The sequence below is a fragment of the Myotis lucifugus genome, unplaced genomic scaffold (assembly GCF_000147115.1).
Source record: "Myotis lucifugus unplaced genomic scaffold, Myoluc2.0 scaffold_312, whole genome shotgun sequence".
Classification (NCBI taxonomy): domain Eukaryota; kingdom Metazoa; phylum Chordata; class Mammalia; order Chiroptera; family Vespertilionidae; genus Myotis; species Myotis lucifugus.
The window spans coordinates 984,649-1,009,142 of NW_005871360.1; the positions used below are offsets into that span (position 1 = coordinate 984,649).

General features: G+C 37.7%; 1 protein-coding gene across 10 annotated transcripts in view; it reads right to left on the reverse strand.

Annotated features, from left to right (window-relative positions):
- R3HDM1 (R3H domain containing 1) overlaps window positions 1-24,494 on the reverse strand; it is a 172,819-nt gene that overhangs the window by 42,714 nt on the left and 105,611 nt on the right. For all 10 annotated transcript variants that reach the window (XM_006100437.3, XM_023764021.1, XM_023764018.1 and 7 more), the window contains one exon: window positions 18,749-18,872. In XM_006100437.3, the coding sequence (XP_006100499.1) occupies window positions 18,749-18,872 (124 nt within the window). The remainder of the gene's footprint in view (window positions 1-18,748; window positions 18,873-24,494) is intronic.

A 24,494-nucleotide genomic window follows, 5' to 3' on the forward strand; every position in this document is an offset into this window, starting at 1 on the left:
CAGTTCCCGCCCCACCCTCCGCCCTCACTCCCCACCCACTGTCCTCATCATAGGTGCACGATTTTTGTCCAGTCTCTTCCCGCATCTCCCACACCCCTTTCCCCCCAAGAATAGTCAATCCATTCCCTTTCTATGTCCCTGGTTCTATTATAATCACCAGTTCATTCTGTACATCATATTATTTATTCACTTGATTCTTAGATTCACTTGTTGATAGATGCATGTATAGACTAACTTCTTATAATGCACTCGTCAGAATTACAGCCCACTAAAATTTAAAAGAAAAATGTGGACACCTGGCAGAATTCAGTGTAATATACCTTGACTAAGAAATCCCCCTAAAAAACTTCAAGTAATTTTCAACTTACTTTTGTAGTTTATTCACAACATTTTCAGTTACAGGATGCAACTTTGGAAAAAAAAAAATTAAAAGAAAAGAAAAAAAGAAAAAAAAAACCAGTTTATGTGCAAATGTGCTTCTGATTTCCTTTCCCTAAATTTACTAATGTCCCTCAAAAGTTCTGCTTCCTGTAAACTTAAAACTAAATAATTAATAGTTAATTGGTTATTTTAAAAATTCAATGTGAAAACTTTAAATTTATGAGTATTTCAATAAAATACTTGATTCACCTTGGAAGCCTTTCACCTAAAATTCTCTTAAGAAAAGAAAGTCTGACTCAGAAAGCTTTCAACAGCTGCAGATTTCATGTCATAGTGGTTTAATGTAGAGTCATTCAGATTCCTGAATGCTACTGAATATCCATTAATATCCATGATTACTAAAAGGGATAGACACACACACACACACATATATATGCACATATCCACAAAACATCATGCACATTTTGAAAATGTGAAAACATAACATGACATCTAAAACATGTGACTCCAGCACCTAGGCATTTGCTACAGATAGCTGTAAAAAGAATGCTGTGAGCCCAGGGTGTGTCTGGTGGGTGATATAAAGATCAGTAAGACATGGTGCCTATCTTTTCAATTAGATATTCTTAGCCATGATACTGTACAGGGTAGCAGAATAAATAGGGTCTTATAAAAATACGAGGGATAAATTAATCCTGACTGAAATGAGGTGGTGACATTGGGCTTGGACTTAAAGAAAAAGAAAAAAGTCTGGAAAAGTAAAAAAATGAATAAAATACTTGAGGGACAGGGCCCAGTCAGGAGGGGCTGGATATGGTATACGGAATGAAAAGTAGATGAGGTAGAATAGAATATTGGTGGAGAACCAAACAGTTTACAAGTGAAAGAACAATGAGAATAAAACAGAAGTTCTAGATTTTAAAGATTGGGAAAATAGAAAAATAACTAATATTAGTACTTCATTCAGAAGCAACATAAGAACACAGGAACATGATCTTAAATAATAGTGAAGCTATTAAAAATAAGAATGCCAAGCACTTTAAAAGAAAATATCTTCTTTAAACTCATTTTAATCTCATAATTTTATTCATTGTCTTATTTCACATCTCTTAAAACTCTATAGTTAATCTACATATATAAAAGCCCATTAACTGGACCGGTGGAATGACCAGAACGACCGGTGGCTATGATGTGCACTGCAGCAGCCAACCAGTCTGATCCGGACCCCGATCGCACCCTTGCTCCACCCCCCCTCCCCCGCCTGCTCAGCCCCCGACTGGCCCCCAACACCGCGATCAAGGGCGGGGCCGGCCAGCCAATTGCCTGCAGCCCCTCCCCCCTGCTGACCCTGTTCAATGGTTCTCCATCAGGGTGGGCAGCCAGACCCCACCTGTGCAAGAATTTGTGCACCGGGCCTTGGGCCTCTAGTATAATTGTTCTATTTGCTCACTCATGGTTCTAATTGTTCTAATTGTTCACTCATGGTTTTTGTATAGCTCTAAAAAATCCTGAAATATGGTGTGCTTTTTAAGGGTGAGATTAGAAATAACAAACAAAACCCCTCAAAACACTCATATCAGTTATCAGATAGCCAAGCACTCAATATTTATGCTTACTGGTTAAACAATAGAGAAAAGCATATTCTTAACAGAATGAAATAAAAATAATATATATTAAAATCATAAGAGACATATAATGATTATAGAGGATAGGCTCTTATGCATAAGGGAAGGTGTTGCATTTGGAGAGCAGCATGGGCGGTTCACCTACAGTGACAAGTGGGAAGATGTTGCATATGGAAAGGTGTCTTTTAACAGAAACATACAGGGTGACATCAGAGGAATGGTGGTGTGAGAGATCCCCTTGAAATTCCAATTGGAATAGCTATAACTCAACAAGATCCCTGGTCAACATAAAGCACGCCTGAAAGATCTGTGCACTGAAACATGTAAAGGTGGGCAAGTGGGAATAAAAGGGGAGGCTGAGAAGGGAGAAGGGCTGAGACAAGCTATGAATGTAGCCCTGTAGCCAGGAGCTCATGGTGGGGCTCAGCCTGGAGAAGGGAGGAATCCAGTTGTGGCTGAAGGGGTTATGGCTGGCACTCCCTTCAGCCGGAAGGAGCCAAGAGATTAGGTGGGCATTCCGACAGGTGCACGGGAGAGCAAGTGCAGGTGCATGGGAGAGTAACTGCAGTTTTCAGGCCATTGGCATTCTAGGCAGAGAAACAAATCCATGGAGCCCTGCTCCCCACGCCCCCCCCCCCCCCCCCCCGTGAGCCTCCTATGGACTTGGTGTCCAGTTACGGAGCATATTACCTGCAAACCCAATAACTTGTACTACAGATTCACTTTTTCCCTGAGCAAAGGGTGTACTCCGCAACTGGCCCTAGGTTGGGGCATGGGGGGGGGGGGAACCCTGGAAAGGTCCAAGGTCACCATTATTGGGAGGGCAAAACAACAAATAAGCTGGCCAGTTTCTCCAGAGACCCAACCTCCATGCATCGAGGCTACACTAAGGGCTTCAGAGGACAGCACTGAGATTTCACAGAGCTAAAAGAATCTTGTGATTCAGCCCTGGCCAGGTAGCCTTGCTGGTTAGAGGGGCATCGTGATATGCCAGGGTTGTGTGCTTGAGCCCTAGTCTGGGCACATACAAGACACAACCAATGAATGCATGAATGGGTGAAAAAACAGATGTGTCTGGCTGGTTCGTTCTCTCTCTCTCTCTCTCTCTCTCTCTCTCTCTCTCTCTCTCTCTTCCTAAAATATAACAACAATAAAAAACACTGAGTCAGTGTCACCTACCGGGGAAGAAGAGAAAGACCTTTTCGTATTAATCTGCTAGAAAAGCACCACTCATACCTAGATGCCTAGACAAGGATGCAATCAGTCAAATACTGTGAAAAACCAAGGTAAAAAGGCAACTCAGGAAAAGAGAAAGTATACAGAAAAAACAAACTTAATAACATGGAAATATGTGAAATAAATGACAGAGAATTCAAGATGGCAGTTCTGAAAATAGTCAATGAAATGGGAGAATATATATAGAGAAGCAATTTAATGTGCTCAGAAAACAAATCAAAGAACAAAATGAGTACTTTACCAAAGAGATTAAAACATTTAAAAAGAACCAAATAGAAATTCTAGAGATGAAAAACTCTATAAAAGAGATCAAAATTAGCCTGGCTGATGTGGCTCAGCGGTTGAGCATTGAGCTATGAACCAGGAGGTGACTGTTCTATTACCAGTCAGGGAACATGCCCGGGTTATGGACTTGATCCCCAGTGGGGGGCGTGCGGGAGGTGGCCAATCAATGATTCTCTGTCATCATTGGTGTTTCTATCTCTCTCTCCCTGTCCCTTTCTTTCTGAAATCAATAGAAAGTATATTAAAAAAAAGAAAGAATTCCCAAGGCAGCCAGGGAAAAGAAGAAAGAAGCCTATAAAAGAAAGCCTTATCATTAGTCTTTTCAGCAGAAACTCTACAAGCCAGAAGAGACTGGAACCAAATATTCAAACTACTGAAAGAGAGAAATTACAGCCAAGAATAATATAGCCAGCCAAATTATCCTTTAAATATGAAGGAGGAATAAAGGCTTTTCCAGACATACAGAAGCTGAGGAAATTTATCACCAGAAAACCGCCATTGCACGCAATAATCAAGAGGGTTATTCTACCTGAAACAAAGAACAAAAGGTCACAAAACTATAAGTAAGACCACTAAAAAACTTAACAGCATAAGCAGGGATAATTTATGACAACAAAAACAGAAAAGGGGAGGGATAAAGGTATGAATTTGCAAAGGAGGATGGAGATCAGATGCATTCAAAAGAAAAAGGACTACTGTATATATGAAACTTCATTTTTCATAAAACATAATGATAACAACACACAAAAAAACCTAAAACTGACACACATAGCTTACAAAAAGAGGAAACAGAAAGAAGAGGCAGAGTAGCAGATTGGATCAAAAAACAAAACACAACAATATGCTGCCTTCAGGAGACACATCTAAGCTGCAAAGACAAAGTTAGACTCAAAGTGAAAAGGTGAAAAATGATTCTCCAAGTAAACACCATTCACAGAAAAGCAGGTGTAGCCATACTTACACCCGATAAAAGAGATTTCAAGAAAACAAAGGTAACGAGAGACAAAGATAGACATTTTATAATAATGGTTACTATATCAAGAAGACATAATACTTTCTTTTTTAAATATTTTTTTTATTTATTTCAGAGAGGTAGGGAGAGGGAGAGAGAGATAGATACATCAATGATGAGAGAGAATCATTGATTGGCTGCCTCCTACACACCCCATACTGGGGATTGAGCCCGCAACCCAGGCATGTGCCCTGACTAGGAATCAAACCATGACCTCCTGATTTATAGGTTGATGCTCAACCACTGAGATACTCCGGCTGGGGCGACATAATACTTCTTTATATGCACTCAATCAGGGAGCACCAAAATAAATAAAGCAACTACTAACAGAATTGAAGGGAAAAACAGAAAAAAACACAATCATAGTTAGGACCTTAATATTCCAGTGACAGCTCTAGATAGATCATACAAACAGAAAATCAATAAAGAAGTATCGGCCTTAAATTAAACTTTACACCAAATGGACATAAATGACATTTACAGAGCCTATCATCCCAGAACATCAGATTATACATTCTTCTCTAGTGCATGTGGAACATTCTCAAGGATAGACCACATGTTTTGTCACAAAACTAGCCTCAACAAATTTCAGATTAAAATCACACCAAGAATATTCTCTGACCACATGCTTTGAAATTCAAAATCAACTGCAAAAAGGCAGTAAAGAAACCCATAAGTATAAACAATATACTACTAAAAAATGACTGGGTCAAAGAAGAAATAAAAAATATAGAGAGACAAACAAGAATGACAATAGACTTATCAAAATTTCTGGGATGCAGCAAAAGCAGTAATAAAAGGGAGGTTTATATAAAGGCCTATCTCAAGAAACAAGAGAAATCCCAAGTAAACAACCTAACATTTTATCTCAAAGAACTAGAAAAAGAACAAAAACAACCCAAAGTCAGCAGAAGAAAGGAAATAATAAAAATTAGAGTAGAATTGGGTAGCTCCTGCTGGGTGGCCTTAGGCAGTGGCTGACTTTGCACCTCCTTGGAGATCCAAGAGCAAGTATACCCAGTGGTCAGTGTGAGACCATACTAGATTACAACTCTTCACATCCATAAGTGACACACTCAAGGGGAAGACTCAGTGAGCACCAAAGCCCCACTGAAGCAAGTCCTGCCCCATAAGGGTGTCTCCTGCACAGCAGCTCTTCCATTGTAGACACAGCTGGTCCTCACAGCCAATTGGCCTGGAGGTCAATTCCTCCCAGTGATACCAACAGCAATCAATGTTCAACTATAAGACTGTGCACACAACCTACAAAGGGGTGCACCTGGAGTGTTCATTTCAGGTGACTGGGGAGTAGGCCCTATAGGACATCTACTACACAAGGCCAATCTATCAACTCAAGGCGACTTGGCAGCTACCCAATACATAGAAACAAACACAGGGAAGCAGCCAAAATGCAGAGACAAAGAAACATGTCACAAATGAATGAAATGGAAGAAAGCAAACTACTGGATATAGAGTTCAAAACCAGTTATAAGATTACTCAAGAATCTTCTAGAAACCTCCAAGGGACTTAGTGAGACTTTCAAGGATCTTAGTGAGAATGCAAAAAACAAAACAAAATATAACAAAAAACAATAAAAAAAGAAAAGAAAAGAAAAGGGACTAGTCAGAAATTAAGCATACACTGACTGAAATAAAGAATAATATACAGGGATTCAACAGTATACTAGAGCAGTGGTCGGCAAACTGCGGCCCCTTGAGTGTGGCTCTTCCACAAAATGCCATGTGCGGACGCACACATACAGTGCGATTGAAACTTCGTGGCCACACTCAAGGGGCCAAAGAGCCGCATGTGGCTCGCGAGCCGCAGTTTGCTGACCACTGTACTAGAGGATCCTGAGAATCAAATCAACAATTTAAAATATGAGGAAGCAAAAAACACCCAACCAGAAGAGCAAAAAGAAAAAAGAATCCAAAAATATGAAGATAGTGTAAGGAGCCTCTGGGACAACTTCAAGCATACCAACATCCGAATTATGGGGGAGCCAGAAGAAGAGAGAGAGCAAGATATTGAAAACCAATTTGAAGAAATAATGACAGAAAACTTCCCCTACCTGGTGAAAGAAATAGATTTATAAGTCCAGGAAGCACAGAGAACCCCAAACAAGAGGAACTCAAAGAGGACCACACCAAGACACATCATAATTAAAATGCCAAGGGCAGAAGACAAAGAGAGAATCTTAAAAGCAGCAAGAGACAAGCAGTTACCTACAAGGACGTTTCCATATGACTGTCAGCTGATTTCTTAACAGAAAGTATGCAGGCCACAAGGGAATGGCAAGAAATATTCAAAGTGATGAATAGCAAGGACCTACAACCAAGATTACTCTACCCAGCAAAGCTATCATTTAGAATTGAAGGTCAGATAAAGAGCTTCACAGACAAGAAAAAGCTAGAGGAGTTCATCACCACCAAACCAGTATTATATGAAATGCTGAAGGGTATTCTTTAAGAAGAGAAGAAGAAGAAAAAGGTAAAGATAAAAAATTATGAAGAACAAAGTGACAACAAATACATATCCATCAACAAGTGAATCTAAAAATCGAATGAATAAAAAATCTGAGGAACAGAATAAACTGTTGAATGTACTAGAATCAGGGGCATGGAAATGGAGTGGACTGACAATTCTCGGGGGTAAGGGGGTGTGGGAAGTGCGGGAAGAGATTGGACAAAGATCTTATATGCATGTATGAAGTACCTATGGACGCGGACAGTGGGGTGGCGAGGGCCTGGGGTGGGGTGGGAACTGGGTGGAGAGGAGCTATGGAGGGGAAAAAATTAGAATAGAATTGAATGAACTAGAGAACAAAATGACTATACAAAAAATTAATACAATAAAGAGCTGTTTTTTATTTTTTCAGATATATTTTATTAATTTTTTACAGAGAGGAAGGGAGAGGGATAGAGAGTTAGAAACATCGATGAGAGAGAAACATTGATCAGCCACCTCCTGAACACCCCCTACTGGGGATGTGCATGCAACCAATGTACATGCCCTCGACTGGAATCGAACCCAGGACCCTTCAGTCTGCAGGCCGATGCTCTATCCACTGAGCCAAACTGGTCAGGGCATGAGCTGTTTTTTAAAAAAAGACTTATAAAACTGACAAACCCTGGCTAGACTCACTAAGGAAAAAAGAGAAAAGACTCATACAGACAAAAAACCAGAAATGAAAGACAAGTTACCACAGACATTACAGATATACAATAGATCACACTAGAATACTATGAAAGACTACATGCCACCAAATTCAATAACCTAAAAGAAACAGACATTCCTAGAAATATATGATCTCCTTCGAATGAATCATGAATAACTGGAAAATCTATATAGACCCATCAGTACTGAGGAAATTGTAACAACTATCAAAAACCTCCCCAAAAATAAAAGTCCAGGACTAGATGGCTTCACTAGTGAATTCTACCAAATAGTACAAGAAGATTTGATACCTGTTCTTCTCAAACACTACCAAAAAATTAAAGAGGTAATATTTCCTAACACGTTTTATGAGGCCAACATAACCCTGATACCAAAACCTAGCAAGGATAACACAAAAAAAGAAAACTACAGCGCTGGCTGGTGTGGCTCAGCTGGCTGGGCATCATGCTGGGCACCAATGGTTTGACTCCTGATCAGGGCACATGCCTGGGATATGAGCTTGATCCCCAGTGGGGGGCATGCAGGAGATGGATGTTTCTCTCACACCAATGTTTCTTTCTCCCTTTCCCTTCCTCTTTCTTTCAAATCAAAGTAGCATGGTATTGGCAGAAAAATAGACACACAGATCAATGGAACAGAACTGAGAGCTCAGATATAAAACCACATGTATATGGGCAGATGATTTTTCGACAAAGGAGCCAGAAACACAATGGAGAAAAAAAAAGCCTCTTCAATAGGTGAGTAATGGGCATTTTACAAGGCTATAAGGAAGGATTAAGTAAATTTACTTAGAATATATTTAGAGTTTAACTTAACAATCAAAGGATGAGAAAACTCAGCTGATCTCAACTCTACAGCACTTTAAGGAAGAATGTTTCAAGAAGCTAACAGGATAAAAGACTAAATATTTTAGAACAAACTGTATTAGTTTCTCGTGTTTACTCTGGAATTCAGCCCAAACAAAAATTGAGCCCAAAATTCCCATGCCTTTTTACTTAGAATACTACATAATTTTCATTTCTTTGATGCTACATGACATTTATTAGGTTTCAGACACTCTTCTAAGCACTTCATACATGCTAACTCATTTAATGTTCACAAGCTCATGAAACAGGTACAATTTTATCCCCAGTGTTTAGGTAAAGAAACAAAAGCACAGAGCTGTTCATACCTTGTCTAAGGTCACCAGCTGATAAGTGTTGTAGCTAGGATTTTTACACAGCAGTCTGATTCTAAATTTTACTTTTCTCAGGGACAAGTGTTGAAATAGAAAGAATATTCCAGTAAACTTTTCAAATAAGCAGAACACTAACACCTGGCCACTTTCCATTTTGTGAGAATTTTGGTTAATAAAGACTTTTACTGAAGTTTAACAAGATAAATTTAATTATAGGAAAACAGAAAATTACTGTAATAATCAATCAATAGGAAAGTTTTTTTCATATGAATTGAAAATTATTTGTGACAATAAGCATTGTTATCCAAATTAGGAATCAGAGTGAAAGGATGCTGAACAGTCAGTTCATAAGAAAAAAATTTTTTTTATTGATTTTAAAGAGAGGAAGGGAGAGGGGTAGAGAAATAGAAAAATCGATGAGAGAGACACGGATGAGAGAGAAACATCAATTGGCTATGGGGATCGAGTTTGCAACCTGGGCATGTGCCCTGACCAGTAATCGAACCATGACCTCCTGGTTCATAGGTCCATGCTCAACCACTGAGACACACCAGCCAGGTTGAACAGTCAGTTCAGATGGCAGGTATATGAACTTGAGGTCTGAAAAAAGACTAGGTGTCTAAGAGATTATATGACCAGCCAATAGTGTCCTCTCCCTAGAAGGGACTCTCTTTCACTTATTTTGCCCACGGTCCTGGGAAAGGGAAGAGGAGGGTCAAATGGTGACTTATCTCTTGGTCTATGCCTCTCAGCCTAATAATTGCCATGTCAATCTCCAATGTTCCTCTTTGGGCTTTAGCTTTGCTATTTTGTCTGAAATGCTGCCTTTGCTCAAAAGGTTTACCCTGTTGCCATATTTCATGAGTAGACAAGATTTATCTAGTAGAATTTTCATAAGTTTGCCTTTCTTCTCCACAATTTGAGTTGCTTTGCCAAGAAGGCAGACCTTACTATTGCAAACAAATTTTTTAAATGGTACATATAAAAAATTGAAAGAAAAAATTAATGTACTGTATTTGAGGAGGTAGGATTATGTGTGATTAAAGTAAATTCTTCTTTCCTGTATTTTCCAGTTGTTATGGTATGTTTTACTTTTATAAGGAGAAAATAAATCCGTTTTAAAGGCAACCCCCCCCAAAACAAACAAACAAACCAACAAACAAACAAACAAACAAACATACAACTTCAGCCCTAGCTGGTTTGGCTCAGGGGACAGAGCACCGGCCTGGGGACTGAAGGGTCCTGGGTTTGATTCCAGTCAAGGGCACATGCCGGGTTGTGAGCTTGATCCCCATTAGAGGGTGTGCAGGAGGCAGCCAATCAATGATTCTCTCTCATCATTGATGTTTCTATCTCTCTCTCCCTCTCCCTTCCTCTCTGAAATCAATAATAATAATATATATATAAAGATACAAGCTCAGATAATCACATTAGTTGACATATTAAATTATATAGTATTTTCTATCTAAGTGCTACTGAAATTTGTATGTGGAAAAATGAAGATTTGGGTCTTGGCATACTTAATATTGGATTTGTTAATTTTTGAAGCAATTGGTCAACAGATTCAGTTACTTCAAAGGTCATTAACAAAGGGGAGGAGTTTTGCATTCTCATCTACTTGGCCAGATCTAGTTCAGACTGTTTAAGTATGGTTAAAGGTGAGGGAGAGCTTTGGAAACAGTTGCATTAAATCTTTTTGGGGATTAGAATATATTCTATGAAGCTCTCATCCCTTCCTACTTCAAACACCTCTGCAATGGACTAAATTTATGTCTCCCCCAAATTCCTATGTTGAATATGGGGGAGACAATTCCCAAGGTAACAGTATGAGGAAGTGGGGTCTTTTGGAGGAGATTAGGTCATGTGGGAAGAGCCCTCATGAATTGGATTAGTGCTCTTATAAAGGAGATCACAGAGAGATCCCTTAACCATGTGAAGACACAGGGAAAAGGCACAGTCTATAAACCAGGAAGCAGGTTCTCACTGGACACTGAATCTGCTGGTGCGTTAACCTTGAAATTCTCAGATTCCAGAACTGTGAGAAAGAAAAGTTTTGTTGATATAAATGTGTATGCGTGTGTGTGTGTGTGTGTGTGTGTGTGTATGTAAAAGAAGTCAGACTTTACCCCAGTGGGTCAATGCCACTTTTAACCTGGACACCTTGTGTACAAGGGGGTATATTTTGTATCATGGGTGAAGTCTTGACGTTTTGTGAAGCAATGGCTCTTTTCTATATACTGAATAGCTTTATAATAATTTTTACATTCAAGGCAGGAAAACGCACCAGGTTTGACCCACATTGAGCAGGAAGCTGTCAGGGCCTGCTCAATGAGGAATCTTTCTAAGGCTGTTACAGAAAAAAAAAAAAAAAGGCACCATTTAACATTTGATGTTTTGTATAACTGGCACCTCACCCAGGAGGCAAATTCTATTCCCATTAGGACAGGAACCTAAACTGTTTTCCAGCAGTGAAATGAGATGTCAGACTATTCACGATTCATTCCAATAATTACAACAAACAAACAACAACCCAATAACTGGTCAAGAAGTATATAATTTTGGAGTACACTTTCTAAAGAGCAAGACATTAAAAGTTGCAATAAGATTACTGAACTTTTTCAGATGACCTAAGACCATGGCTCTATACTGTTTAAAGTTACTATATTCATTAGCAAAACTAGAAATATTCAGTTGGAAAGCACCAAAAACAAATAAAATATCCACAACACCATTCCACTAATCCAATGAAAGATAAGAACCTTACTATTGTCTTTTTAAGACAAAATCATTAATAAAATAACTTATTAGTCACATAAAAGATCATCTAATTAAGGACATGCCTCACTTTATGCACACTTCCTTAATAAAATGTACATCTTAAAGAAGTGTTCAAGATGCTCAAATTCCTCCAAACCTGTGTTTAAACATTCAGGCTGCTGAGCATCAGCTGTTACAGTGTCACTCAGAGAAGTGGCACAGTACTTCGGGTGTATTATGTAATTATTCAGACAAAGGAAAGGGAGAGACAGAGTACTGATAGTTTCAAAAGTATAGTTTGAAGACTGTCAAGTATGAGAAAAAAAATCCAATGATCTGGAAAAGAGGAGAAGGTGGAAGATTAGGAAGAATGAAGAGTCCTAGAGAATGAAAAGTACCATTACATTTAAAATGTACTACAAGCCCTAACCAGTTTGGCTCAGTGGATAGAGTGTTGGCCTGTGGACTCAAGGGTCCCAGGTTTGATTCTGGTCAAGGGCATGTACCTTGGTTGTGGGCACATCCCCAGTTGGGGGTGTGCAGGAGGCAGCTGATTGATGTTTCTAACTCTCTATAACTCTCCCTTCCTTTCTGTAAAAAATCAATAAAAAATATATTTAAAAAAATGAAATGTACTACAAGAAGAGTATTCCCAATATTAGGACACTCAACATATGACCAACTTGGCTACTATATCTAAATTACTCTTTCTTCAATAAAAAGTGTGTTTCAGTATATCAGAATTAACAAAAAAAATCCTTCCTGTCATATATTTGGATTTAATCTAGAAGTTAGAGGAAAACAGATATCTTTTATAGAAATTTGTGTCAATATTGTGGGAAAACATCTGTTTTGTAAAGCAAGCAATGCCAATTTAAGAGGTACCAACAGAATAAACATCCAAGTCTCAATATAGGTGTCATTTAACAATGCCATTCTCCTTTGTTAAAGGACTATATGTTGCCATATTATCCCATTTCTTCCAGCACTTTCAGAGGAAAGCACAATCGATTCTGCAAGCTGAGAGAACTAGGACAATATAAATTGATGGCTCAGGCACATCCCTGGAGGGTTCAAAGAATATTCTATTTTTAACTCCCTTTCACGTCAACAGAAAAGTGAGCAAGGAAATAGCATGTTCAGCAGAAAAGTATTGCCTAGGCTGTAACAGGCTAGTTTTATTTTATATAGGTGACCTGAACTAGCATTTGTGTTAAAGGAAAGCATTCTTAATATGAATTAGACATAATTAGAAAGATAAAAAGAATTGAAGAACTATTTAGTCAGAATAGCCATAAATTTAAGGTTTATTAAATTTTTTGATTAATTTTTTTTTGCAATTAAACTTGTATAGCTGAAGCAATGTGAGAGTAGTTTTTTTGAGGAGTAATTTTGCCAACTTTAAATTTATTGGCAACTAGGTATTTACAGGACAATTTAAAAGATGTGCTTCTAAATAATCAAATCCTCAAGTTTTTGAGGGTTCCTGGTCTGTCTTATGTATGTGGCACTATTTTAGTGAGCAGGCAAGTTCAACTAGCCCCTTAAGTAAATTTGGAGGAAGACACACTTGCCAGCAAACCTTCACTATTCTTTCTCCTCTATATCACCCTCTGGACTCCTACCTCTGTGCCTGAAGTAAACATAAATACAAACACCAAAAAAAAAAAAAAAATCTAATAAAAACAGCCACAGAGATTACAGCTCACAGCTATTTAAATGACAGTCCTATGGAAGAGTCTATACAACTCAAGAAAATCTATGGGTACTTACCAGATACATTTGGCTCCAGATTTCAGTGGCGGCAGGTTAATGGAGAAGGGAAAAGGGAAATAGGTGGATTTGTAGGTATTATACAATGTCTGAATCTGTGCTGGTCATACAATACTAAGAAATGCTCACAGAATCAATGGAAAAACAATAGCCAAGGCTACCAAATGTAATAATATAAATACAAAATTTCTATTCCTATTACTCCCATCAAAAGTTGTCAGTAAAGAAAATGACTGTGCCCAGAGTCCCTACTTGCCATAGCCAAGTCTTTATTATTAGCACCCCTCCCCTGCTTACCCAACAGGACCCTTTCTTCCTTGCTTGTCTTTTACATTCTAGCTAATTTAAATTTGCATCTTATAATGCTGCCAATATGTTGTGCATCTTAAAGACTATTTATCCTAAAATGTTCCTTCTACATCAAGCATGTCAAACTCAAAGGCTAACACGGGCTAAATAAACAAGGCATGTGGCCTGTGGGCCACGAGTTTGACATGCTTGTTCTACACAGTGCAGTTCATCAGGACCCTACTATAGTCTGCAGGTAATAAAACTTAATCAGTTTGGAACCACATGGTTCTGAGTTATGTGAAAAGCTGAGACTAAAGATATAATGCATTTATATTCTTTGAATTTATTTATCAACTGGTTGCAAAACTAAAATGATATTTAGTTTTACAGGGTCATTTTGCTTTCCACATGCATACAAAATCACAGTTTAGAAAAAACACACAAATGGAATTATATCCCTGGTCGGAGCCCAAGTAGCTTCAAATGATTTTTAGGTATCTTATTTTATGGCATGCTTTAATGCATAATAATCCTAAAAAGTTATATAGCAATAGGAAAAGAGATATATTTGCCTTTTGCTAATGAGTTTGGCATACTTAAGAAATTAAATTTAAAAAATATTTTTTAATTAATTTCAGAGAGGAAGTAAGAAGGAGAGATAGAAATATCAATGATGAGAATCATTAATTGGCTGCCTCCTGTACCAGGAATTGAGCCCACAACCCAGGAAGTACCCTGACCGGGAATCAAACTGTGACCTCCTGGTTCAGATGTCGACATTCAACCACTGAGCCACATTGGGCAAGACATTAAACTTTTAAGAAAAGCTCCAACCAAAACGAATCTGCCATACAAATCTGCTTTGGAAAAGAAATTTAAGCAATAGCTTTCACAAATTTTTAAAAGGTAAATTACATTAAGCCAAGGTTGTCATTTAAATTCAAGTCCCTATTGCTGAGTATGATGCATGATTAACCGGTATTACAATTACAGGAAAATATAAGCAAATGTTAATACCTTAATACAGCAATAAAAAAAAAAAGAAGAAAAATATAAAAAAAGCAGTGGAAACCTGAGTAAAAAGAAGCCAGGAAGCAGCTGAAAAAGAGACCGGTTCACTGTGAGAAATGTAAACCTCTCAGACAGTGCTACGGCCCCGAATCCAACAGCTCAGGAACAAGGCCAATTATTGCAAATATTAAACATATATGGTGAAGCTGCAAACTTTTCAAAAGAGTCATAAGAATGAAAGCAGCTAGATAGAAAACAGCCAGGGCCTCACAAACCTAAAATCTTTGCTATAATTACTACTTGCAGAAAAAGGTTTCTTTATAAGTAGAAACCAAGGTTCTTAAATGTAGTATACTTTATAGTCTCCAAGCTGTAAATGTTATGATAAAGAGTTAGGATAGCAAATCCTTATTGTAACTGGCAAGTAACCAGATCTTTTGAAACTGTTTTTTATATGACTTATTTCTTCATAGTAACTCACTTGCAAACCAAGTCTTCGATATTCCTACCTTTCTGAACTAGAAACGACTCATAAGATAGACACACAGAATCAGGGAACTTTAGGATACACAGAGCCTTCAAAAGAAAACAGAGTAAAACTCCCTTACTTGGAAAACGAGTAAATTGAAACCCAGAGGCTTTAGGTGATACACCTAAAAGGAGTTAAAAATAAATAAGGGCTGCCAGGATTGACTATATTATTTTCTTTCATGTCATATACTACATTGTCCAAAAGCCTTATGTAGCCAGAATTTCTTCTGCTTCTGTTGATAGAGGTTGACTGCCTTGTTTTGAATGACCAGGCTAGTTTCACATTCATAACAAAGGACTTGTTTATTCATTTGTAATGTAAGTACTAATTTCAATTCAGTTCCCATAACAGACTGGTGGTTTATTGTCAAGGAGACCAATAACTGTTGTGGTCCTCTGGCACACACACGAATAAAAGACCAAAGCATTTCATCCTTTCTCTCTGTCTTCAAAAAGGGAAAATAGAGAAAATCCTATAATTCATTGCTCATACCCTACTTGGTCTAAGAATAGTTGATTCACCGAAACCAGTTTGGCTCGGTGGATAGAGCGTCGGGCTGTGGACTGAAGGGTCCCAGGTTCGATTCCGGTCAAGGTCATGTACTTGGGTTGCGGGCACATCCCCAGTAGGAGATGTGCAGGAGGCAGCTGATCGGATGTTTCTCTCTCATCGATGTTTCTAACTCTCTATCTCTCTCCCTTCCTCTCTGTAAAAAATCAATAAAATATATTAAAAAAAAAAAAAAAGAATAGTTGATTGGGTTTGTTAATTTATGGCAAAAATTTCTTTAAAGTTATACACAAACATTTAAAAATCATTTATTTGTGCCTCAGTGAAGAAAAATTGTTCCAAATCTATCTATGCTTTCATTATTTGGATGAATAATTCACCCTTTCAGGCAATAAAAGAAAACAATATGCTTAACTAAATGTTTGAAGAAAAAAATGTTAAGATGTGACAGTTTCTAATGTTAATCAGTTCAGGATGATAAAATGTAGGGAAATATAAGGAAAAAAAATAAGAAAAAGAAAGTCTGATGCTTACATATAAAAATGTAAATTATTGAGACAGAAATTGCTATAAATCTGTGAAAAAAATCAGAAACAAAAAACTGCCTGTCCATTTCCCAATGCATTTCACTTTTCTATTAGGATACTACAAACATAAATGCATATTTTCTATAAGTTTTGACATAAAAAAATAGGCATTAGCTAACTAAAAAAATCTTTAGATTATAACTTTTAAAAATATTAAAATCCTACAAATTCTATAAAAAGGTTCAATATAATTACTAACACAGCACTTGGCACCGACACTACCAAATTTTTCTTTCAAGGGAAATTTCTATTGTACTTATTGGCATAACAAAATTTCTTTCCCTTTCAGATAAGGATCTTTTGAGGATTTATTTCTCTTCTTCTTCGAACTAAATGAGATTAAACTAACGTAAGCTGTAAGTTAAGAGGATACTACATAAAATAACTGGGAGGACCAACTCTAGTTATAAAGTGTTATATTATGACCGACTCTATGAGTCAAACACAATGTCAAAAACTATTTAGACATATTCTCTCTGTGCCTATATTATCTAGATGCAATTTAATTTACTTACTTGTTTTCTTCCTTTTCACCATAACTACATTAGAAAAAAACCCCAACTTAAAATATGGCTGATGATAAACACATGCTATCTGTCATACACATATTTGGCCTTCAATTAGGAATGTCATTTTCAGTTGTTTTCCATAAAGTGGGAATATTTTTTGCAGGGATGCATTTGTATAAGCACACTGGTCCCATCTGTGACTAAAAGTTTTAATTTTGTAGGCAATTTGACCAAAATTTAGTCATAAAAAAGAAAAAAACTAACTAGCTCACACAAATGCAGAACAAAGGATTTTTGATTGCCTCATTAATAGGGTGTACTAACGAACTACGTTTATTAGTCACACACAAGGTGCTTGAATGGGGGATGTGAAGGTAAATTTCTTTTTTTATTATCATGGCATCAGCTATAATCTGTATTATAATTTTCAGAGAAAAAAAATCAAGACCAAAACAACATAAAAAGTCAGTCACTGAGTTTCTAGGAAAACTTGGAAAATAATGTCTATAAGAACAAAACAACAATGTATTAAAGCTAATGAGCAGTTTCACAACCAATGTTTCTATGTATAAAGAACAACTTTTGATGCCTTTAAAAATGATAGCATATATTAGTTTACATTATAAGTGGACTATATTATTAAACTTCAGGAACTAAAGAGTCATATTGGAGACAGAGGGCAAATTCAAAGTTGGCTAAAAGGACCAATACTTGTACTCAACACCCTTTAGAAGAGTATCTGTCACACACACAGTTCAGGGCCAGTAACACACAAAAAGGAAGAACCTACATATGAAGTATAAGACAACTCCTAGGAGCAACAGAGTAAGGACTGGAACTTCTGTAGGGATAAGAAGTAAGAGGCCTGTCTTGTAAAAGAGGCTGGTAAGTCACAATGATCATTGAAGATTGCACAAGTGATGAGAAGCAAAACCACTTCTCATCAGATAGTGTAGTGCAGGAGTCTTCCTTCAGAAACTGCAGTTCCCTTCAGAGCTCTAAACAATATCACGAGCAAGAAACTGCCTAAGTGGAGGTGAGGGATTATGTGGCCTCACTGAGTCACACTGACGTAGTCAGAGAGCCTCCAATGGTGACAAGCAGCCAAAAAGGCTCCAACGAAACCAATAAAAATTCTACTTCAATACCCAGAGTTATGAAAAGCTGAAAAAACAAAACAAAAAACTCTTATTCAACATCCAGGGCAGAAGTATACATCTAGGTGGGAAGCATGGAGAGAAATGAGTTCAGTCAAATAAGATAGTTTTATATATAGATCAATTGTTTTCACTGAATGCTTAAAAAAAATCTTTTGAGTTTTAATATATTTGATATGCCTAGTATTAGATTGCATTTGATTTTAAAATACCTTTCACTATACAACCAGCAAACTGAAAAACAAAACACAAACATAAATATTTAAGAACATTATTTGTTTTAGAAGCATTCCTACTAACAACTGAGACATAAAAATTTTTCAGTAGGCTAGAGTTCTCAATCAAATTTAGGTTCAGGAGACATTTTAACTTGTCTTGCCTTTCTTTTGTCGTTACCACTGGTGCGTTACCAGGCTGCAAAGAAGGCTTCAACTACAATGGCAATGAGCACCAGGAAGCTGCTCACCATACTGCTAAGCCTGGTACAACCTGCTCACCATGGCTCCCATCCCTTTAGCATAAAAACCTGACCATGTGGTATTTGCTAGCATGTGCTAAGATTTGCCCACTCTTTTACGTTACAGGCTTGCATATTCATATGTACGTACATATCTGAGACCCTTGATAGACTGAGTGTGGCAGTATCTTAATAGTAAGACTGAAATAAAGCAGGATGAAAAAAAGCAGTACCTGAGCACTAAGAATTAATGACAAAAATGCTACTCACCTGTCTGCTGTGCGGTCTGTAGCAGTGGTTGGTTTAGATGTGAATTGTAATGGACAGAAGGGACTGGGCGATACTGAGGTTGACTGGAGTGATAGTGGCCTGGAGCACAATAACAGGCTGGCATCTAGGATAAGTATTGAGGAAAAAAAAAATCAATTTTACTTGCAATAAAATCTTTTTCTGCGATGCACATCAGAGTGTAATGAAGTAATAATTCTTTTCAACACCAATCATCTGAAAACTGATTTTCTTAGCTTTAACTGAGAAAATTTTAAAAAATTTCAAACATACAATATAAATACTCCCAACCAATTAGATTTAGTAGTTATTAATTTTTTGGGCCATATTTGTTTCAGATTCTCCTCTCTTTTACAAAACCAAACACTACTGATAGAGCTGAAGGATCACTCCAACATTGTCTGGCTGTACATTCCACAAAAAAATCCATTATCCTATAGTTAGAATATATTATTCCTATAAATGTTTTAAAACGTCTAATATCTCTCTCTATATATCTGTTACCCATATATAAATTGTTGAGAATTTAAAAAATTTACATTTATGGTACTCTACTATTAAACTTCATGCAACTTATTTTGCAATTAACATTGTTTACGAGACTTTTCTTGGTTTAAACATGTACCACTAGCTCATTCAAGTTAAATGTTGAATAGCAATCATTATATAAATAAGACACTTTATCCATTCCCACATTAATGCACAGTTGAACTGGTCCCATTCCTTAATTTTTCTTATGCAAATTAAAACACCAATACAATCTTATTTGTCAACTAGAGGCCTGGTGCACGAAATTCATGCAGGGGGGGTTGGGGGGGGGTCCCCTCAGCCCAGACTGCACCCTCTCGCAATCCGGGACCCCTTGGCTGATCCCACAGGGTAAACCAGCAGTCAGACATCCCTCTTGCAATCCGGGACCGCTGGCTCCTAACCGCTCACCTGCCTGCTTGCCTGATTGCCCCTAACCATTCTGCCTGCCAGCCTGATCACCCCTAACCCCTCTGCCTGCCTGCCTGATTGCCCCTAACGGCCTCTGCCTGCTGGCCTGATAGCCCCTAACCACCCTCCCCTGCCAGCCTGATTGCCCCTAACTGTCTCTGCCTCGGCTCCCATCACCGTGGCTTTGTCCGGAAGAAGAACCGGACAACCAGAAGATGTCCGGTCAAATGGTCTAATTAGTATATTACCCTTTTATTAGTATAGACTATGCCTTAATAAAGGTGGAAAAAATGCCAGTAAGACTAACTTGATTTACTTTTCCTTCCAGAGCTATTTATATCTGCTTTGAATTTCTCTTAAAGCAATCTCATCAAGTTTGGGGTGAAGAATAATCCAGTGATGTAGCAGTATGTGACAGATTACATTATTCGGTTCATGGGCTCTCTCAGGCTTTGCTCTTCTGACTGGGTTACTATTAAAAGATAGAGATCTATGGAGATCTTCAAGAGTGCCCATTTCATTAGGAAACCAGCCAAGCAAAGAATTTATAGATCAGTTATAAGCCAAGAATCCCCAATATTTACTGTAATATTCTTCTGTCTTTGAAATATTAGACACAATAGAGATGTGATTCCTTAATTTTTCTTGGAGATATTAGCAAAATAGTATGTTCTGATTTTAGGTCTCATCCATTATTAAACTTTTCAGTATGTATGTATGTATATGTATAAATAATATTTTTTTCTTAAATAAAAGATATACTGTTTATAGCAAAAATTATCATTATACTTTTGTTTATAATGTATATACATGACAACAATGGAGAGAGGGTAAAAAGAATTATATTGCTGCCCAGCTGGTGTGGCTCAGTGGTTGAGCATCAAATTATGAACCACGGTTCAATTCCGGATCAGGGCACATGCCCGGGTTGTGGGCTCAATCCCCAGTAGCGGATGTGCAGAAGGCAGCCGATCACTGATGTTCCTTTCTCTAACTCTCCTTTCATCTTTGACACAATACTTGCAGTTTTATTTAAACATCAGTTAGACTGTGATACTGTAAAGGTACATATAGTAGTCCCTAAATAAAGTACACAAAAACAAGATTCAAATGGCTGTAGATAAGAAATCAACAGAAGAAATACAATGAAACACTAAAAGACAAGGCCAGTGTGGCTCAATGGATTAGAACAATGCCCCTTACAACAAGCATGACAAACTCACAGCATTTATTTGGCCCATGTTAGCCTTTGAGTTTTACATGCTTCCCTTATAACAAAGGGTGGTGGGTTTGATTCCTGGTCAGGGCACATACCCCAGTTGGGGCATGTACAGGGGGCAATTGATCGCTGTTTTTTTCTCTCTCCCTGCCTCTCTCTAAAGCCAGTAGAAAGCATATCCTCAGGGGGTGAAAAAAACCTCACTAAAAGTGTTCAAATAATACAAAAAGCAGGAAAAGAAGCAGATAGAAATAAAATACAGATAGGACAAATGGAAAATAAATAGCAATATAGTATACCTGCATCTAACCATGTCAATACCTACATAAAAGATAAAAGAACTAGACACTCTGATCAGATTGTATAAAACAGCAAAAACAACAACTATATACTTACTGTATGTAAAAGACACTTTAGGTATAAATGCTGCTAATAAGAGGGTGAAAAAAACTAATTTAAATGCGAATCAAGTAAATGCTGAAGTCACTATATTAAAGTCAGATAAAATAGGTTTCAAGACAAAGAATAGTAATAGAAACAGAAAACCATTTCACAACATGAGTCAATATGTCAGGAAGGTATAATAAATATGAATTGTTCAATGTATATTCAGATACTATGTAAAGACTGATACAACTTAAGGGAGAAGTAAAAAAACAACTATCATTTTTGCTAGAACTGTACAAAATTTACATAAGGATGTAAAAGATTTGAAAGACACTATCAACCACAAGACAATATCAATTAATAGTTAAAGAATACTAAATGCAGCCCTGGTCGGCATGGCTCAGTGGTTGAGTGTCTACCTATGAATCAGGTCACGGTTCAATTACTGGTCAGGGCACATGCCTGGGTTGTGGGCTCAATCCCCAGTCTGGGGCGTGCAGGAAGCAGCTGGTCAGTGATTATCTCTCATCACTGATTTTTCTCTCTCTCTCTCTCTCTCTCTGTCTCAAATAAATAAAAATATATATTAAAAAAAGTCAGTCAACATAATTCAGTGCTAATAGAGTAAAGGGGAGTGGTTGGGAATCACATGATTACTTCAAAAGACACAGAAAAACATTTCACAAGATTTAATATTCATTCATGGGAAAAACTTTAAGCAAACTAGGAACAGATAATGTAATAGTTAGTGATTAAAGACTGAATTCTTTCCCATATGCTTGGAAACAAGGGAAGTATATGCACTTTCAAAACATATTCAGGTTAATACATGGATTCTAGGGGAGATTTTCGCCAACGGTACATCTCATAAAGGGTTAATATTCAAAATATATGAAGAACTGGTACAACCTTGCATGAAAAACAAACAATTCAAAACTGGCAGAGGACCTAAACAGACATTTCTCCAAAGAGGACATATAGATGGCTGACATATGAAAAGATGTTCAATGTCACTAATCATCAGAGAAATGCAAATTAAAACCACAATGAGATATCACTTCATATCTATCAGAATGGCTATCATCAATACATCAACAAACAATGGGGGTAGTTTGGAGGGATGGGTGAAAAAGATGAAGGGATTAAAAGGTACAAATTGGCAGTCACAAAATAGTCCCGGGATGTAATGTACAACATAAGAAATATAGTCAATAACATTGTAATAACTATGTTTTCTGTCAGGTGGGTACTAGACTTATCAGGGGGGATTTTATAAGTTATATAAACATCTAACCACTATGCTGTACACCTGGACTAATAGAATATTGAATGTCATCTTTAAATGAAAAAAAAATCTTCTTTAGAATATTTAAAGACATTAAATACTTAGGGGTTATAATTAATAAAATATGTGTAATATTTATATAATGAAAACTACAAAATATTGTTGAGAACAATTAAGGAAGATCTAAGTAAATGGAGAGAGATAACATGTTCCTGTACTGGAAAATTCAATAGTGTTAAGATGTCAACTCTCCCCAGACTGATCTATTCCTAACCCTTTGAGTGCCAACCAATATCCTAGGAACTATGCTAAAATTGCCAAGGCATTTTTGCTGATTTTACAGCAGTTTAGGAAAAAAATTATGAATCGCAAGTAAATGAAGTTACATATTCAAAAACTTAAGGAAGCCTTTACTACATTGACATATTTAGCAATATCATCATCACTAATAAAAGCAAACTTAGAACTGGATGCCATTTCGAAGCTTTGATAGCGCTCCCGGCACTTTTGGCGAAAGACAGGAGGAGCGCGATCGTGCTCCCTGGCACTCTAGGGGTTAAAATGCATTTTATTTTTATTTATTTACTAGAGACCCAGTGCATGAAATTCATGCACTGGTAGAGTCTCTATCGGCTGGCTGCTGGCCAGGTACTCCCTCCCTTCCCCAGGTCACCTGCCGCCAGAGCCTGCTGGGGCCTCCCTCCCTTCCCCTAGCCGAACTCCCAGACGAACTCTCGGTCGAGGGAACAATTTACATACTATGCTTTCATTATATAGGATTTTGGTTCAAAATATATTTTTATTATTGACTTCAGAAAAGAAGGAATAGGAGAGAGAGATAGAAACATCAATGATGAGAGAAACATCATTGATTGGCTGCCTCCTGCAGGCCCCACACTGGGGATCTAGCCCACAACCCAGGCACGTGCCCTGACTGGGAACTAAACTGTGACCTCCTGGTTCATGGGTCAATGCTAAACCACTGAGACATGCCAGCTGGGCAAAATGCATTTTATTTATTTAGAAGAATGTTTTTTTTTTTTTTAATATATTTTATTGATTTTTTACAGAGAGGAAGGGAGAGAGATAGAGAGTTAGAAACATCGATGAGAGAGAAACATCGATCAGCTGCCTCCTGCACATCTCCTACTGGGGATGTGCCCGCAACCCAGGTACATGCCCTTGACCGGAATCGAACCTGGGACCTTTCAGTCCGCAGGCCGGCGCTCTAGCCACTGAGCCAAACCGGTTTCGGCTAGAAGAATGTTTTTTATATACATATACGTATATTTTTAAAATTGAATTCAGAGAGGAAGAAAGAGAGAGATAGAAACATCAATGATGATGAGAAAGAATCATTAACCGGCTGCCTCCCCACACGATCCCTAATGGGGATCCAGCCCACAACCTGGGCATGTGCCCTTGACCAGAATTGAACTTATGACCCTTCAATATGCAGGCCGAAGCTCTATCCACTAAGCCAAACCCACTAGGGCTACATTTTATTTTTATAGTGCATTTACTTTAATGTGTTTCTCTTAAGCAAATTATAAAAAAGAAACCTGAGTCAGAAGGAAACTCCAAGATCACATAATTTACTCAACTGTCATGATGTTGTCTATCATGCACTTGAAAATCTCCAGAGAAAAGAAAATGCTGACAAGTTTTGCTTACACATCCTTATAAATGCTTTTTTAAAAAAAATATTTTTATTGATTTCAGAGAGGAAGGGAGAGGGAGAGAAATAGAAACATCAAGGATGAGAATCACTGATCGGCTGCCTCTTGTACACCCCCTAATGGGGATCCAGCCCACAACCCAGGCATGTGCCCTGACCCAGAATTGAGCTGTGGCCTTGACGCTCAACCATTGAGCAACACCAGCTGGGCCTGCACAAA